Genomic DNA, 18094 nt, shown 5'->3' on the forward strand with positions numbered 1-18094 from the left:
TATATTTCAGAGTCCTTTTACATGGTTCACTTTATTCTGATATGGGATTGGCAGATTAAATGGGAATGTTGGTCTCTCAATAGAGCCTTGGTGTGCATTGCATCCATTTTCTCTTTTTAGTTGGACATAAAGGCTGTTTGTATAATTGATCATTCTGCTTTGCTGTAGCAGCTTGTGGTATATTTAATATAAAACCACAGCTTTGTGGGTATACGCATGAATTATGCATGTAGGAAAATAGAAATCTAAAAAATGTATATGTGCTTTTTTATAGTTACTTTTAAGTAATTATTTTATGGAATAAATATTGAATTTAAAACTCCCCTTCATCCTCTATAACATTGTGGTACATGTACACACTGAAAAAATGCCCATTTTTTTTTCCAAAATAATTTTCTGCTAATTACAAGTTCCCTGTTCAAGCATTTATTTCATCTTTACTTTCAAGGAGACTTTTGATGTTTCATTGCACAGGAAAGACCAATAAACCCAGACTTTGCAGAGGCACTTGTCAGAGATGATTTTAAACTGTTATGGGGGTTTTTGCCTTGGGAGGGGAAGGATTAAGTTGGTTTTCTGCATTCAATATATATTAATAAATTATTAAGCACAAAAAAAGTAGCTATTCTGACTAACAAATTAATACATACTATATTTATATTTCATTGCTACTGCTTACTTAAATATATAATTAATATAAAAGGCAGTTCACACCATTGATACTTCAATCTCCCCATTTCCCATTATGCATTCAGAGCTTAAATTGTAAAGCTTTATTAATACCATTATTGAAGTCTTAATTTATCATTTTGCTTAATTTTGCTCTTCTGACTCAACAAAATTATTTTCACGATGTTTCTAATAGTAATTTTTAGTGTGCTGCTCTGGAGACTTACAACATTCTTTTGGTAGTATCATGGTTTTAACATGACAAAATAAAACAAATCTCATGTGGATATTCTTTTCCATGCATTCTTACCAAATGCAGTGTTGAGCCTGGAAGGACCAGATTAGAAGGCAGATATCTATTTCTTATCAACTCTTAATTTCTTATCAACTCTTAATGTGTTTTGTGTAAGTTTGGTAGTTGTGGACCTGTGAGAAAAGAATTTTAAGGGCAGTTATGTGATTTTTCATGAGACACTTTATGCAAGAGTTATTTATGGGGATATATGGATTTTCAGGATTGCATCAAAAAATAATGTTTTAATCAGTCATCTGGATAAGAAGAATTATCCGTGTAATTAGTTTCAAATGAACTTGAAACTTGTTGCTTAACTTGTGTGAATTCCATTTGAGACTCAAATAAATACAAATTTGCATTTAAATGATTTTTGGTAATACTTTGAGTTTTAAATACCATCGTAGATACTTTGCCTCATATTCAGGCATTTCTTTAACTTTGCAGTTTGGAAAGCAAGAACTGTGTGTCTGAACCCTCTGAGTGGCTTTTGGATTACAGGCTCACACTTTCCTTGGATTCCTTTTATTCAGAAAGAAACTGGAGTGGGGGGGAAAGAATGGAATATAGATCTAGGTTGATGGAAAAAGCCCTGTCATATTTAGGGTTGTGCAACAATGACATTTTGTGGCTGAAAAGGAAAAGATTGCTGATCTTGGCTGATCAGTTGCAGAAAATGGAGCTGCTGGTGCTGGGGGTGTTGTCATGACAAGCAGGAATGGGAAAAGGATCTTCCTGAGTCACCTGGATGGGGATGCTGCCTTTGGGGGCAATGCCTTTCACTGGCTGTGCCAGCCAGAGCTCTCCCTGAGCAGAATTCAGCACTCCTGCCTGGAATGTTGTGGCTCCACAGCCAGGATTTATTTCCCTGACCCCACACACTGCATTACCATGAACTGGAATTGGCATATCCTACTTCCTTGCTAGCCAATACTACCTTCCCCTAAGTCTTTACACATTTCAATTTGGAATTGAAACATTTCATTCCCAGAATTGTTCTGAATTGCTAATCACTGAAATAGTCCTACTTATAATGATGTTTGTGAAACTTTGTGATTCATAGCAATTTAATTAATCATTAAAATTTAAAAAAAATATATTGCTGTCATACATATCAGACTTCTAATTTTATGTTTACAATGTTTTGTGCTTCAGATAATCCTGTTGAAATCTTTGGAGCTGCTTGTCATGTGTATACCAGTTAAAACAAGGATGGCTGAACCCAGCACATCATAATCATAAACACAATGTTCTTGTCAAATACAATGAGAGAAATCAATTGCTGTGACAATAATTGCTATTTGAAGTCATGGTGTTAGAAAAATAATTGTTCAATTATTTTTATTTTAGGATTGTGCTTGCTTTATAAAATATCAATTAAAATGGGCTCTATTTGCCAATAAAATGATAGTAAATAATGTGTTGGGAAAGCAGTTCTTAGAAAAACAGTTAATGTGATCTGTTAGGAAACTTTTGCAGTACCACCTTGAAAATATTAACTTAGGTATGAGACTTGTTTTCTTTGCATATATCCTCATTAAAAAGCTTTTTTTTGTCAGTTTGTTTTACCAAATATGTTAAATTGTTGTTCATGTTAGTACTAGAAGAGAAACAATAGAGCATGGGGTCACTGTTTAGATTGCTAATTAGGGAACTGTACATTTTTGTGCCCTTGTCAAAGAAAGACCAACAGGAAGGAGGTTTGTGTATACAGAGGGATATTTAATTACTGTCTCAACATAGCAAAAGTCAAGTGATTGAGCAATAATTGCCTTGGTGGCCCAACTCCTATGTTCAAAAAAAGGCTTGGGAGGAACCTTTAAAATAAGGGTGAATGTATGTGTGCACAGTCAATGAGTTTGCTGTCATCCTGACAAACTTGGTGAAAGGATTTTGGGAGTTTCTGTCTGTGTTGGTGAGCGGGGACAAACAGATCATCCCTTGGGCAAGGTGATGCTGAGGACCTGACACCCTCAATGAATGCATGTTTTTGGTATTTGAACTCTCTCTAGTTTAGTTCCTGGACTGACAGCCCCTTTGGGTTGGGAGTGAACATTGCACTTCTAATTCAGCTCCAGGTCCACAGGGGCACTCAGGGGTTGTCTCAAAAGCCTATTCAGATCCACACTAAGCCAGCAATGCAGGAATTCCCCTTGGAACACTAAGATGGGTCTGTCACGTGCTGGAGCATGGGGACAGGATGATGGCACTTGTTTTGTTTACCTTCCATTTACAGTTTTGATTCTTAAATATTTATGCTTAGTTCATGAGGCAGTTGCTTTTACATGCCTTCAAAAATAAGTAAATTATTTAACTTTAAAAAAAACCCCATTATTTTGATACAATATAGGCATTAATAGTAATTTATAGGCATTAATATGTAATTTTAAAAATAGGAATTCCATAATGCACTTACAATTTATTCAGTAAGTCACAAATGTGACTTAAGTCACAAATGTGTCATTAATTCATCTAGTCTAAACAGGCTGATCATTACATTTCATAGACTTCCCCCTCTATTTATCCAACCAATTTAAGTTTCTTTAAGGTCATCTATAGATTTTATTTCAGTTTGCCCATACCAAAGAGCATCACATCCGCTAGTTCCCCTAACACATTTCAGTTCTGCACTTAAAGAAACACTGAGAAACTAATTTCTGAGTTATGGAAAACACTTGCATTTCCTCATCCAGGTCTGCACTAAATATGCCTAAATATGACCTCTGGAAGTCAAAAAATTGCTTTGTAGCTTGCAGAAATAGTTATGCAGGCAGTAATTATTCCTTGCAATTTCCTTTCTCTTTGTCCTATTAAATCACTATTTCTGTTTTCATGCTACCCAAGGCCCTTCTGAGAGGAGCATCTGCATACCCAGACCTCCCTGCTGGGTCCTGGTGTTCTCTTGCAGCCTCTCCTTGGCCAAATTCCTCTGCTGAGTTGGACACAAACTGTGTTCAAAGCTTCTTCCTCTGAAGTTAATTGGTTCTCCAATTGTTTATTGTCTCCAAAATATGCTGGGACAATAACTTCCAGTCAATCTGTAATCTGGGCAGCTGGTGATGGATTGCTGATTTTCAAGCATGCTTTTTTAGTGCTTCCTCCTGTTTTGTTCCACATGGTTTGAAGGGAAACTGTGCAAAGCTGTATCCTTATATTCCTTATTTCTCCTGGAGAGCACAAAATCTTGATAATGCTTGGGTTGCTGTGGTTTTAAGAGTGTATTAGTATGGCAGTTGTCTAATTGGGAAGATTTACATTGGTGAGTGCAGAAATGTTTTAACTCTGTACTCTGGGTTAGTATTTCATAACCCATGTGCTTTGCAAAGGTGTTTATCCAAATATTGGTTTATTTGGCTGTCATCAGAGTCTCAGTTGGAGAGTCAGAGATGGTGGACATAATCTGTGTGGATTAACTGTAAGCAAATTGCCACTTGATCTTTTCCAAAAGTGAAATGATTAATTTGTAAAGTTGCTGACAGCAAAATATTTTGTCCAGGTTTTAAATACTTTTTGTGGGGTTGTTTTGTTTTGTTTTTTTCTGTATTCTCTCCATGTTATCCAATCTCCTTCCAGAAAATTCCAATGGCAGAGTTTTAAAAACAAGTCTGATAGTATCTGTTTTGGCAGGGTTCCAGCATCCCAGCAGTAATTCATACTGAATTGTCATCCCCACTGGTCTCTAAACTGGTTTGGGAATTGCTTCATTTCAGGGGAAAATAAATTCTTTGCAATGTAAATGAGGCCTAACTTCCTTGTTCTCATAAATACAACTTAGCAGTGATTGAATATTAAAAAAAAAAAATCTAAAACTTGACCATTGAACAATCTTTTTATCCTCTGTGCCATTAACCATTATTAACCACTTTTGTCTTTTTGTCATGCATGGACCTCTCAGCTATTATACATTTGTCCCATCAAAACTGGGTGCATCTGAAACTATGGGAGCTTTGCAACCCATCTACAAGTTCCCTTTTCTGATGTTGGCCCCCTTCTGACAGCTTCTTTCTTATCTCCCCAATGGCCAATTTTTAATTAATTTAATTTGTACTTTCTTTTTTAATGTCTCTCTCCCAAGGAGGTGATAAGAAGTGTAATGGGGGACTGGAGAGTATCCACTACACCCATCTTGCTGTTTTTTCATGTTTTTTGACTGTGATTTTAATGTCTTCATCATGACTCCCTTCAACTCCCTATTGTTTCAAACCCAAAGAAAACTTATTTCTCCTACCATTTCATCCCCCTGGCCAAGCTGCTTTCCTTTATACCTTTTAGGTTCAGCTTAGATTTTTAGAGATAAGGTGATGGTTGCTTCAAAGTACAGGCACACTATAGATTTATGTGCTGACATCCCAATGTTTTCTGGTTTGTTCTTTATTCCTTTTCTAATCTCTTTCAACATCCTATTTTCTGTTTTGACTGCTACTAAACATTGAGTTGATTTGTTCAAAGAACTATCTGCAATGACTTCAAGATCATTTTCTTGAGTGGTAATTGCTAATTTAGAACCTATCATTGCGTGTTTGTAGCTAGTTGTGGTGGTTTGTTTTTTTTCTTGTGCACAATTCCTTCAGTTCATTGTCACTGAATTTCATTCTCTTATTTTATTGCCAAGTCAGTCTGTATTGTGAGATCCTTTGCAGTCAGCTTTAATTTTTATTGCCCTACATAAACCAAGGATGTTATCTCACCACAGCCAGGAACTAGGTTAATTTCACAAAAGCAATTTCCATTTTTTTTTTTTTTAAGCATGAATTTTGATTTTTTTTTTCCCCCTTCTATTTTCATTTAAACCTCCACAAAAAAAAAAAAAAAAAAAAATTACTTGCCAAGAAAAGATTATACAAAAGTCACATTATCAATGCTATAACTTGCAATGGTTTATAGTATTTTATGGGTGTGTCTTTGAGACACTCATTTCTGATTTTAGCTTTGCAAGTAATTGAGGTTTTGACTGATGACAAGAAAATTCAGAGTGTGACCACTGCACTGACGTACAGAGCACAAAATCAATTTGTCTGAAGTCTTTCAGCCAGAACTCTGAATATTTTCTATTCTACTAACTTAAGAGAACTGCTCGAGAAATTAATAAATGTGAAGGACAGAATTTTCTAAGGGTAGAGATTCTGTTCCTGGTCATAATGAAGCAGTCACACAGTTCAAGGCTCTCTTAGTTTCTTGTGTCCAGCTCCCTTGCATGTATTAACCTTTTCTAAATTCCAGGAGCACTGAGTTAATAATTGCAAACAGAGTTGCTATTGTTTCACAAATTTAGTGGGTTTTGGAAGGACTGTAGAGGAGGAGAAGAGTGAGATGGCTTTCCTTTACTTCATGCACAGCAGCCCATCAGTTCCCTGATGCTGCCCTAAAGCATCTGTTGCAGGTACCAGTGCAGTCTAGAGGAGAGGAAACATTTCTAGAAAATACTATTTATAAGTGCTTCTTGTCTTCAAAACCTTAAAAGATGTTGCTGCAAAACTGAATTTATTCTGGTGGTCAGTGGGTTGTGGTTTTTGGGGTTTTTTTTTGTTTTCTTTTTAGTTCTGCTCTTCCCTAGACATCAAAAATAAATTTACAGTCCCTTGTACTTACTTTTAAAGGGACACATTGGTGTTATTTTGCACTTATGCACAGTACTGCTCTGAACTATACTACTTCTAGAAATCTTGGTATTTCTTGCATTAAAGAATAGGTTTTGAAGCTTTTTGGCAAAAAATGTAAAAAGTTGTGAATGGCTAGTATAATTCAGTAGTTAGCGTTGCATTAATTGAAAACACCATGTACAGCAGAACTGCCAATATGTGTGAAAGTTCTTCACACAATTGGTAAATCCACATAATTATGTAAAAAACTGTCAAAAATTTTGAAAGATCTTCTGAGTGATTACAAGTGCCAGCTTTAGAAGGCTTTTGTCAGCGTCCAGAAATACACTAAAAGAGGTTGAGAGTTCAATGATCATTCTACCAAAATACTTCATGGATTAAATGTTACAATACAGAGATATTAAGGCAGGAGAGAAGGTATATGCTCTGATTATCCAGTGCAGATGTTTAATTTTCTTCTTTTTCTTTCTTCTTCTGTTGTGTCTTTGGAGCTATAATGTGGTGGTGTCCATGGAGATGTTTTCCCTGGGCAATTAACCATAGAAATACTCAATGAGATAACATAGGCCTATTGTCCTGTGCAAACCCAGTTCCTCAAAACTAATTATACTCCCTGTGTAGTTACCCTTCCTGCATCCCAGGAAATTACTCAAAATTCACAAAGTGAAAGAGTATAAATTGGTATAACTTTTTTTGGTTTTTGCTATACTTCACTCTCTTTTATCATCTACTAAAAGTGGAACATGCAGTGCATATTTGTGGAGACTGTTGTGGGTATGTGGTTTGTACTGGATTGTACTGGAACTAATGGAAAGAGTGATAACATTTTTCAGGAGGAAACCAGAGCATGTGATGTGCATTTGCTTTTGACTTTGAACATGGATGATTGACTCTTTGTAATTCTGGTAGAGTTTAATTTTCCCCAATTTTTGGGGTTTATTTTTCCATGCTAGAATGCCTTTTTGTTACCTTTGATACCCTAGAAACATAAAATTTTCACAAATTAAAATGATTATTTTTTTCTTTTGTAATTGCAGTTGTTTCTTATCCTTACTGCTGGTAGCTGCTGTCGTTTGGAAAATCAAACAAACCTGTTGGGCTTCTCGACGGAGAGAGGTATCAGTAACTTTAAGATTGTTGTAGTAGCTTTATCTTTCAGAATAAGTGAGAACTTTGATGAGCAATCACTCCTCTCCTTTCTCCTTTATATGCAATTTAAGTACCCATTTTATATCCTTGACTATTTTATGCTGAAGAAGGAAACTTTATTTATTTCTCCTGTCAAAAATTATAGGAATTGAAGCACTAGGCTGTGGAAAGGCAAATTTTCTTTATGGTGGCATATTTAGAATATTTGAATAGAATATTTCAGGTGAAAGGGTCCTACAAAGAATTATTCAGCTGACCACTTCAGGCTGACCAAAGGTTAAACTATATTATTAAGAGTATTGTCCAAATAAATAATAATTTTTTATACACTGATGAGCTTGGAGCACTGACCCCTTGCTAGGAAGTGTGTTCCAGTGTTTGACCACCTTCTCTGTAAATAAATGTTTCCTAATATCCAACCTGAACCTCCCCTCAAAGGAGAAAAATTCTCTCTCTATTAGAATCAGTAGTTTCATCATTAAACCTGTGGCACAATTAAAATTCTCAGTAAATATTCATACATAAAATTATCTTATTCTTTTGTGGTCTAAATTCTTACAGTTAAGTTGAAAAATCTGGCCCAAATCTTTGTTCTTACCTGCTTAACAATTCATTACACTTAAATGAGGTTAAACTTTATCTATGTTACTACATGTATAAGATTGTATACTAATAGTTGTGGTATTTCATTTTGCTCTCATAAATGTGATTTAAAATTTGTAGTGATGTTTTCCCTTCTTGAAGCTTCTAATCTTGATGATTTTCAGAAGGAGTACTTGCTTAATGTACTATAATCATGAGGGTTTTTCTTCTAAGACAAGCTTTGGTCTCCTTAATGATTTTTTTTTTTTTTTAGTATAATGGCACTATGGATGTTTAAATAACTTTTTTACTGTAGATCTACAGTGAATTTATATATGCTTTAAAAGTGCCAGGTAACTGGTACTTATAATTTTCCTTCCCTGAAATTATAATGTACTAATGCCAAGGTTTAGCTTCAAGTGGTGCTACAAAGGAAAATATATGTTGTTGGTACTTATTTCCTTTTGGTACTTTTTTAAAAAATTTATTCATGTGAACATTGTTAAGAATTTTCTGAGGGCAAATTCTCATCTATTTCTTATTACTTGCAAAATATAGATGAAGGTAACTTTAAACCACATTATTCAACTTGATATTATTTCATTTAAATTTGTCTCAATACTTTGATAGTTCTGTGCAAAACTGTGTTGTCATGGAATGTAGTAGTTCATTGATTTTATTTCTCATGTTAATGAGGTTGGTTTATTGATGTTTTTTAGAACAAATATGAATGTACCCATTTCAATATCTAGAGGGTCTGATCTATATTCTGTGATTGCTCACCTAGATTTTTGAAATTTAATATTTTTATGTGGTCTTTAGGCATCATTTGATAAAAAAACATTCTCATACGAAAAGTTTGTGAAGTTTTCCAAAATTAATTTTCCTAATGTCACCAAAAGTATTTTTAAGACTGTGTGAAAGCTAAAATAAACTGTTTGATAAATGCAACATAAACATCAATCAAATTCTTCAAAAGTGCAAAAGAGAAAGACATACTTGGCAACTGGATTAGAACTCAGAGCTTCATGGTTGGTTCTGAATCTTGGCTTTCCTTGAATATAACTAGAGAAACTTGGTTTTCTCCCCTAACTAGAGTTCAGTGGCATTATGAATTCTAAATGTTGAAAGGAATCTCCTTTATTTTCAATCTGCTCTTGACCACCAGCTGCAGCTCATGTCAAATACAGGTTTTTGATAACCTGTGCAATATTTTTCCTTAATCTAGCTGGAAAACTTCTTTTTATATGTAACATAGTTTACAAGATTTCGTAATTAAGTGTTGCAAATGAATTATATGAATGACACACAGAGACAATCTACTGTTGAAAAGATTTCTGAAGTATCTACTTTAGAGCCCATTTGGCAGATGAGCTTTTCATCTCTTTCAACATTCTTTAAAGACAGGAATGTTTGACTCTTGAGATGTTACCTTCAACTACAGTAATAGAAATAAAACAAGAACACAAACAAATACAGAAATGTGTGCTGTTACCAGCTTTGAATCCTTTTATGGTTCCTCCTGATTTTCTCTCCCCTGAAGGAGGAGGAACATTACCATCCAGTTCTTGCCCTCTTTTAGTAGTGAATTTTATCAGGCTCTTGAGATAAGCCAGTAATGTTTTTAAGATTTGTAGATGTCTATGTGTAGCTGAAAATTCAGAACCTTGGCCTGTTTTGCCTTCTGACTTTAATGCTTGGCTAAATTGGAACGTTATTGATTCCAAATTGAACATAGCATGGCCTCAGTCCAGTACAAGCAGGAGCAAGTTGTTTGCATTGTGAAGAGGGAATGTCTCAGTTTTCCCACTAATTTAGAAACTGTCCCTGCCATTTCTTTCCTAATTCATTGCTCATTCAGCAAATACTTGCTTTCCACTGCTCAGAGCACTGCCCAAATCTTGCTCAGCAGTTTGAATTTAGGCTCTATCATATCTACATTTAGGAAACTTTACATTGTGTGTATATGAAAATGGATACATGTCTTCCAAAATACACTGATGTTTGTCTACACTGAATTTGACTTCCTTGCCCATATCTATAGGTCTTTCAATTTATTTAGTTGAAATAATTTTTCCCTAAGTTAAGACCTTGAGCTCTGGTAATTTTTTTTTGCTCGGAACAAAATTTTGGTTCATTTTTTTTTTTCTTCATTGCTGTTCCTTAAGATATATTTCATCTCAGATTTTTTAACTCTATATTTATACTTTAACTCCTGGATGAGCTTCTCTTCTTTTCTCCTGCCTTCTGAAAGGGCAAGGGACAACAGATAGACTGTCTTACCCTGTACCTTCAAAGTTATTCACCTTCTGCATTGAGGGAAAATGGAAAGTATCATTCTTTTATTTTATAGTTCCAAAAAGATCAATGAAACTTTGAGCAGGAGAACATGAACAGCCTCCTGCCTGGCATCCCTTGACACCTTCCCCCACCCATTCCCCCCATGGATTTGTGACATTTTAAGAAAGGTTTTTATGAAGGGCTGAAGTAAGATAGTGGAATATTGCTCATCTCAGAGAGCTTGTTCCTTGAAAAGAATAATACAGAATATGATGAGATTATTTCCAAAGCATGATTCTTATAGCAGTATCTTGATTAAAAAAAAAACCACTTAAAGTCTTGATAAAAAAAAACCCAAAGTCCCAAGAAAACAAAAACAAAACAGAAGGAATTTGGAACATTCATAAGAGAGCAAGATCACATTTACAGGTAAGTATGGAAATTTATGCAGGAGTAGAAAAATTACACTGAGGTCACTAACAAACTCACACAGATGGGATTATAAACCTCACAGCTTCTACTTGAGTTATTTTAGCAAAGTATTTGCCCTTCCTGAGGTAAACCAGTTGCTGCTCAGATACTTTTTGTGCTCTTGGTCCCATCACATGTTTTAAAGAATTGTTGCCTTTAATTCAAAAGCCTGTAGTCAGTGATGTATGTAAAGAATCTTCTTCCCTTCACTCAGACACACAAAACATATGTGTCATGTGTTATTATCTAGAATCATAGAAACATAGAATTGTTTGAGTTGGGATGGACTTTAAAGCTCATCCAGTCCCACCCTCCTGCAATGAGCACCTTCAACCAGAACTGGCTGCTCAGAGTCTCCTCCAGCTTGAACTTGAATGTTCCCAGGCATGGAAGTTTCACCACTCTGATTGTAAAAATATTTTTCCTTTTATCTAGTCTGAAAACAATATTTGTGTATATTGGATCAGTCAATTAGTTAAAGTAGATTTGTACTTTCTTTTAATGAAAATTGCTTTTTTATACATTGTTTTAATTACACACTAGAAAGAGAATGTGTATCTTTAAAGATGACTTAAATTCTTATTTCTTCTTGTAATACACTCTAAAGTTCTTGAGCAATGAGGAAGTAATGCATGATTGCATTTTGAGGTAAAAATGCTTGAAAGCATGGATTGTGTGTGTAAAGTGCTAACTTTAAATGTTAATATCATTTTTATATAGCATCTCATTACAGAGTCAGCTGTGCACCATTTGCTTTCTGAAAGAATAGCATATGCAAACATAAAAACATGGAATTGTAGAAAATGCCTGCTTTATACAGTGTGTGGGTGCCACTCAAGTTATTACTTCTTTTTATTAAATATGCTTATGTTTGTTTAAAAAAACCCTCCACCTTTCTGCCTTAATTTTGTTACCAAGGTAGTTTTATTCTCTTAAATATTCAAAAATTCTTACAAACAGACAAATGAAACTGAAGTAGTCTACTTCTTAATAGCAGTAACAATTCATGTAATAGCTTTAGGCTCATTTCTATGGTAACTCTAATAACAAGAAGGAAGTTCAGTTATGTCAATAGCACTAATGAATATAGAGAATATGTGCATTTCAGCTCAGGCTTTTTTGCTTTCTATTCAAATGACAATGCTTTAAAGTATTCCTTTAGAAAAGACAATAATGGCTTTTGGTGTGTATGATATTGCTTATGAAATGCAACACATTTATTTTAGCAATACTAAAACACAGAATATGGTGCAGTCCTGAACAGCAGCTTTTGAAGGAACAAAAGCAATCCTGTGTTTCAGGGTGAGCAAGGAACCAACCAAGAAATATTAACATGCATCATAAAAGTATCCCAATGTGTAAAGTATTCATGTGTGTATGTGTCTACAGGATTACACAGTTTATGTTTGACAGTTGTTAAGTTCACAGATAGTTTGTTGGTTTTTTGGTTTTTTTTTTGCTATCTTCTTGTCTGTTGCTTAGCAAATATCTTACACATCTGTATGTGGTTACTCATAGCCTGTGTGAGTAATCCTACTGAAGTCAAAGGAACTATTCATAGGACCAGAATCTCAACTTGTTATATTGCTCAGGCTTTTCTGAAATCAATAGAGCTATGACTGCTTATTTCAACTGTGGATCTAGTTTTACTGAGGATAACTGAGGCATTTATTTTAGGCTGACGTTTTCTGCATTCTCTCCAACCTAAAATTTAGATTCCTCTCTGAATGAACCTTTCAAGCAATATGCCTGGTTAGCTGACTCTAGATCTTGTCTCCCTCTGCAGTCAGTATAAAAGGCACATCCAAATGACAATTTATCCCACCCAATTTTCACTGTGTTCACTTTTTATACTCTGATACTTGTGGGGACCTGTCTTCTTGTTGACAGTACAAATAATCCACAGTCAAAACTCCCATACTGAGAGTTATTCTTCACTTTCTTTGCTTGTAAATTTGAGGTTGTATTTATAATACTGTCATTTCATAAAAGTAAGTATATGATTAATTCTTATATTAGTAATGCTCACAAAATGCTTGTTCTCTGTGAAGAGAAGTATTAAATGGTACCAGTTACAGATTCAATATTATATTTCAAAAAATTTATGTTGGGAAGTGAATTAAGCAAAAGTATTTGTGTAAGTTTGCTAATTGATCTGTTTCTTCATTCCTCAAAAATTCAGAAGGTAAAGACAATAACAGACAACAATAAGATTTTAAAATTAAAATTGTGAGCTCTTTATTAAAAAAAATAAATTAGGGAAAAGAAACTAAGTAGGTGTTTTAATTATATGTACTTATGACTAGGAAGAGAAAATTGTTCACTTTTCTTAACATAACCAAAGTTCCTTCTTACATTTGTGTAGTGGAGTTAGCCTGATGATTCCCAAAAGGCAATAATCAAAATAAATTAGTTTCATTATATGTGGTTCCTGGGATATGCATAGAAAGGAAGCCTGAATGTAGTTTTACTGCTGATAACAGTACTTTAAAATTAATTGTTGTGATATTCTGTTCAGTAGAATTTATTATCAAAGTTGAGCTTTCTAAATATGAATATAAAATGCTTCTGGAGATAATGCTAATTTTATAATGGTGATATTAAGTCCTACTCTGTGGTTAACTGTTGCAAGTGTGCTGGGATAAGTTTTCAAGCTAACAGGAAGGTAAAATTAAGGTTATTTTAGAGAAAGAGGGAACTGGCCCAAATAAAAAAGACTGCCTGAGGCAAGTGGCCACTTGGCAGAGCCCGAGGGTGCTTTGAGCTTGCATGGGCTGAGAGTTTTCTGTGGGACTGGTTGTAAACATAAGAGCATTAGCAGAAATTTTAGCAAACTACCTGTCAGCAAAAGCAGCAGACAATGAGAAAGACAGTCCTTAGTGGGACCCTGGGAAGAAGCCAGATAACTTCTTTAGAATTTATGACAAGAAAAGTAATTTGAATTGGTTTCCACAGTGCTAAAGGAATGAGGATGGTGGTTTTGTTCTTTGTAAATAAAGAGGATTGCACCAAAATGGATGATTCATTTCTGTCTCCTAACAAAAACAAAAGAACAGGTGTTGAATATTGGCCCAAAGTGGCGAGACTCTTCTTTATGTTTGTGTTTTCTGTCTTTGCAGCATAGAATCAATTTTTTTGTCCCCTATTAAAACACAAACAAACCTTGAGTTTTTCAAAGCCCTGTAAGAAAAGAGCAAATTTAGCTGCAAACAACAGAAGTGTTGCAAGAACTCTGATATGAAGAGGGAATGAAAAAGTTTGACAATTTGCAGGAAGAGGTCTTAAAAAAAAAAAAATACCAATACACATCTGTAGATCCTCCATAGATTTTCTCAGAGTTTCCAGAAATTTTAGTTGCACTAGGTGGGAAACGTTGGCCTAGGTGAGTCACCTGCATGGCAGAAGCATAAAAGAAACTAAATCTGAACTGTCCTTCCTCCAAAGAACAGGGAAATAACTCAGAGTCCAAGCCTGGAAGACACAGTTCCTCTCTATTGCTCTGCTCTTCCCTTCTAGCTAAAGTTTAGTTTATTTACAGTTGAATGCTAATCATGTACTCTAAAAATTAAAAAAAAAAAAAAATTAACGCAACAATAATTTTTATTGCTTGTAATTTATGGAACATTTGCTGCTCCCACAAACATCCATTTCCTTGCAAAGGTATAATTTTTTCTTTCAGAGCTGTTTTTAGGTACATTTATCTATGTGTGTAATTGAGTAACAGGAGGGTGGGATTCATATAATTCCTGAATCTCTTCCAAAGTGTTTGCATTTCACTTTGCCCAGTATGGATAGTACCTGCTTTCTAAAATAAGCACATCAACCTTTTTATCTCTTAAAGTTACTGCTGATGATATACAGAATAATTGTTTCTTTCTTTAAAAAAATTTTGAAGGCACTGAAGTTTCTCTTATGTGGATGACCCCCTGCTAAGTTGGAGCTTTACTAATCAATGCAAAGCAGATGCAAAGATCAATGCAGCTGGAAATTAAATAACTTCACCAACTTATTTTTTCAGTGTCTGCACTATTAATTGGTTTACTCTGTCAGCAGAATGTGTTCACTGCTGTGAGTGTCAGTGTTGTTGCAATCAACAAATTCCATGGGGGACTTCTCTACTCTCTGTATTTGTACACACAAACATTCTTTGGGGTCAATCCCTCTTGAGCAAACACTGGTTGTGCAGTTCATCTGGGCACCTTCAAGGCTTCTTCCTCTTCCCTGGATAGAAGGAAATAATATCAGGATCATGGTGACAGAATTTGCATTTCTGGAGGAACTTGGCAACACCTGTGAAAGGTTAGGTTGGAAAAAAAAAAAGCTAGCAAACCTCACCCCCCTCAAAAAAACCCCAAAAAACCCAAAACCAAAACCACACAATTAAATAAAACTTTAAAAAAATCATGGGTATATGACCTACTCTACAAAAAGGTAGAGTAGTTATTCTTTTTCAAGCATCTAATAATAAAATGCTCATTCTTCCGGAGCTATATTTTTTATTGCTCCAGCAATTCACAAATAATAGTTGAGAGTTAGTATGACCTGATATAAACCATGCTTGTTACATTATTTTCAACAGATAATTAATAATTAACATATAACCTTTGGCTTTCCTTTTATCTTCAAGTATTGACAGAAGTCGCATAAAAACATACTATGTGTGGGGAAAATGCTTTGAAATGCAAAACTTAATTAAAATTAATGTAATGTTATTTTAGTACAGTTGTCTAGTAGCAGAAGTACTATAGGGAATATGATTATTTTTATCCATGCTGTTCAATTTTTACACAAGTAAATTTTGGAAAACACAATATCATTTGATATTTTGTTGGAGATTCATTGGATTGAGTGCACCATGGCAGCTAAATTGTGACATCAGTAAATTAGCCCAGACTGCTTTGGCAGCCAATTGACCCACATACAATTAGCAAAACTGAAACCACAATGAATCCTGTAGCTTGAGCTTGTTAGGTTTTTTTCTGCTTCACATACATTTTGAATTTCCCAGTTAATTAGACTTATCATGGACTTTAATAGCTGTAGCTTCTTAGCCTTTTTTATTTGTGCAGCCACAGTCAGAAGCACTAAGGGAGGCAGGGAAATGCAATATCCCAGTTGGGAGCAGCCTGGGTTTGGAAGTCAGTCCTTTCCTTTCTACTGGTGTTGGTGCCTGTTTGCTTCACTGCCATCAGTTCCCTACCTGCAGCACACAAACAATTGTACATGTTGTGGTGATACACTTTTCATTAAAGATTCTGTTGGTATTAATTGGAGGGGTCTATTTTAATGGCTGTTTTGTTTATTCTGCAGTAACCCTTTGTCCCTAGGCAATTTGTTTATGTTTCTGTTCATTTAGGGAAGAAAAAGGAGTGAAATGGCCACTAAATCTTTCTCGTAATTTTTTCTGGGTGAAGAGACACAAACATGTGAAATACAGTCTGTTAGTTACTTTAATGTGTTATATTTCATTCATATTTAAGTATTTGCTAAAATGCATTATGAAAGTATGAAATATCTTGTATGTATTTAATTTTCATCTTAATTAAAATCAATCAGCCATTTCTTAGGGCTTTATGCTTTCTCAATATGTTAATGATGCACAATACTGATTCTATACTACTTTTTGCCTACCATAATAATTTTTTAGCTTTACAAAGTTAAGGAGTAATATTTCCAGAACAGTGGGAGCATGCATGTTACAAAAACACTTTATTTGTGCATGTGTGACCTATGTGCAGTATCAGGCACATGAGTTTTGACTTAATATCTTACCAGTGTCCAGTAATAATATTCTGTATCATATAATATATAAATTAGATATATTCAGTATTTCAGTATAATATAATGAACTTGTCTCTTTCCACATTCACATAGAAAGCAAGTCCATGTTGTTAATGACTAATTCGCTCATGCACAAAATGTCCACCTCTGATTAGAGGATCCAGTGGGCTGTCAATTTATAGAAAATGAGGAACATAAATCATCTCAGTGGAAAGGGAGGAAAAGAAGAGCCAGAGAATTAGTCAGTGAGTTCCCAGAAACATCCCTCAACAAAAACTAAGCTGTGTGTAAGCATCTGTGGGGGTGAATAGTAAAATTAAAAGCCTAGATGCTTCCTTCAGTAACCAAATCACTCGAAAAGAGTATGCTTTCCTTCCAAGGTGGGATATAAATCCTTTTGAATGGAGGAGGAGAAGTCAGGTGCTTGTACAGTTGGCCATTATAAAGACTATGAAAAGTCTATCCCAGGATTCTTTAATAGGGAAGCATTGTCACGTTTACATAACTGTGGAGTAGGTGCAAAACTGGTCAAAACCCCTAATCAGATGTTCATTACCAGTGAAAGAAGGATTAACTATCTGTGGACTGGAGTTATCTGCATTAGCCCCTTCAAAGCTTTGTCCAAGCTCCAGAACTCATCAGTGTTTTTTAATGACCCAGTAGTGCAATTGGAGATTACATCTATTAAATTTGCATACGAGGAGCTGGGTCAGGAGTTGTTGCAAGCAGGATCAGGCTTCAAAACAACCTTTAGAAATTGGAGGTAATATCCATACTAGTGAAAGCAAGTTTTTGCCTGGTAGAAATGATCATCTTCACAGAAACAGCATGAAGAAAGTGCTGACTGCGCTACAATTCCTCAGAGCTGATCAATGGCTTAGAAAGGTTCGTAAGCTGAATAAAAGTCAACAGCAATCTAGTTACAAAAAAAGGAATATATTTCTGGCTTGCATATGTAACTCCAAGACATCTAGTTCTTGACCTTTACTGAGCATGGCCTTAACTGGACATCACGGACAGTTTAGACACAATGGTTCAAAAATCTGTGGAACTTTTGGAAAGTTTTCAGAGCAGAGGAGAGAAAGTGTGTCTGTTTATAGTTGCATAACACAAGAGATGTGATAACAGCCTTGAAGATGGGGAATGGAACAATGCATTTATCTGAATGTGTAGTAGAAAGGATGAGAAGCAAGTGCTCATGTTGCAGCAAAGAACATTCAGGTGATATAATGAAAATTAATAAATTATAATGATATTACTAGTGTAGTTC

General features: G+C 34.9%; 1 protein-coding gene across 4 annotated transcripts in view; it reads left to right on the top strand.

Annotated features, from left to right (window-relative positions):
• ATRNL1 (attractin like 1) overlaps positions 1 to 18094 on the top strand; it is a 431800-nt gene that overhangs the window by 222801 nt on the left and 190905 nt on the right. For all 4 annotated transcript variants that reach the window (XM_079312937.1, XM_079312939.1, XM_079312938.1 and 1 more), the window contains exon 26: positions 7599 to 7677. In XM_079312937.1, coding sequence (XP_079169063.1) covers positions 7599 to 7677 — 79 coding nt within the window. The remainder of the gene's footprint in view (positions 1 to 7598; positions 7678 to 18094) is intronic.

Source organism: Erithacus rubecula (genome assembly GCF_903797595.1).
Source record: "Erithacus rubecula genome assembly, chromosome: 9".
Classification (NCBI taxonomy): Eukaryota; Metazoa; Chordata; class Aves; order Passeriformes; family Muscicapidae; genus Erithacus; species Erithacus rubecula.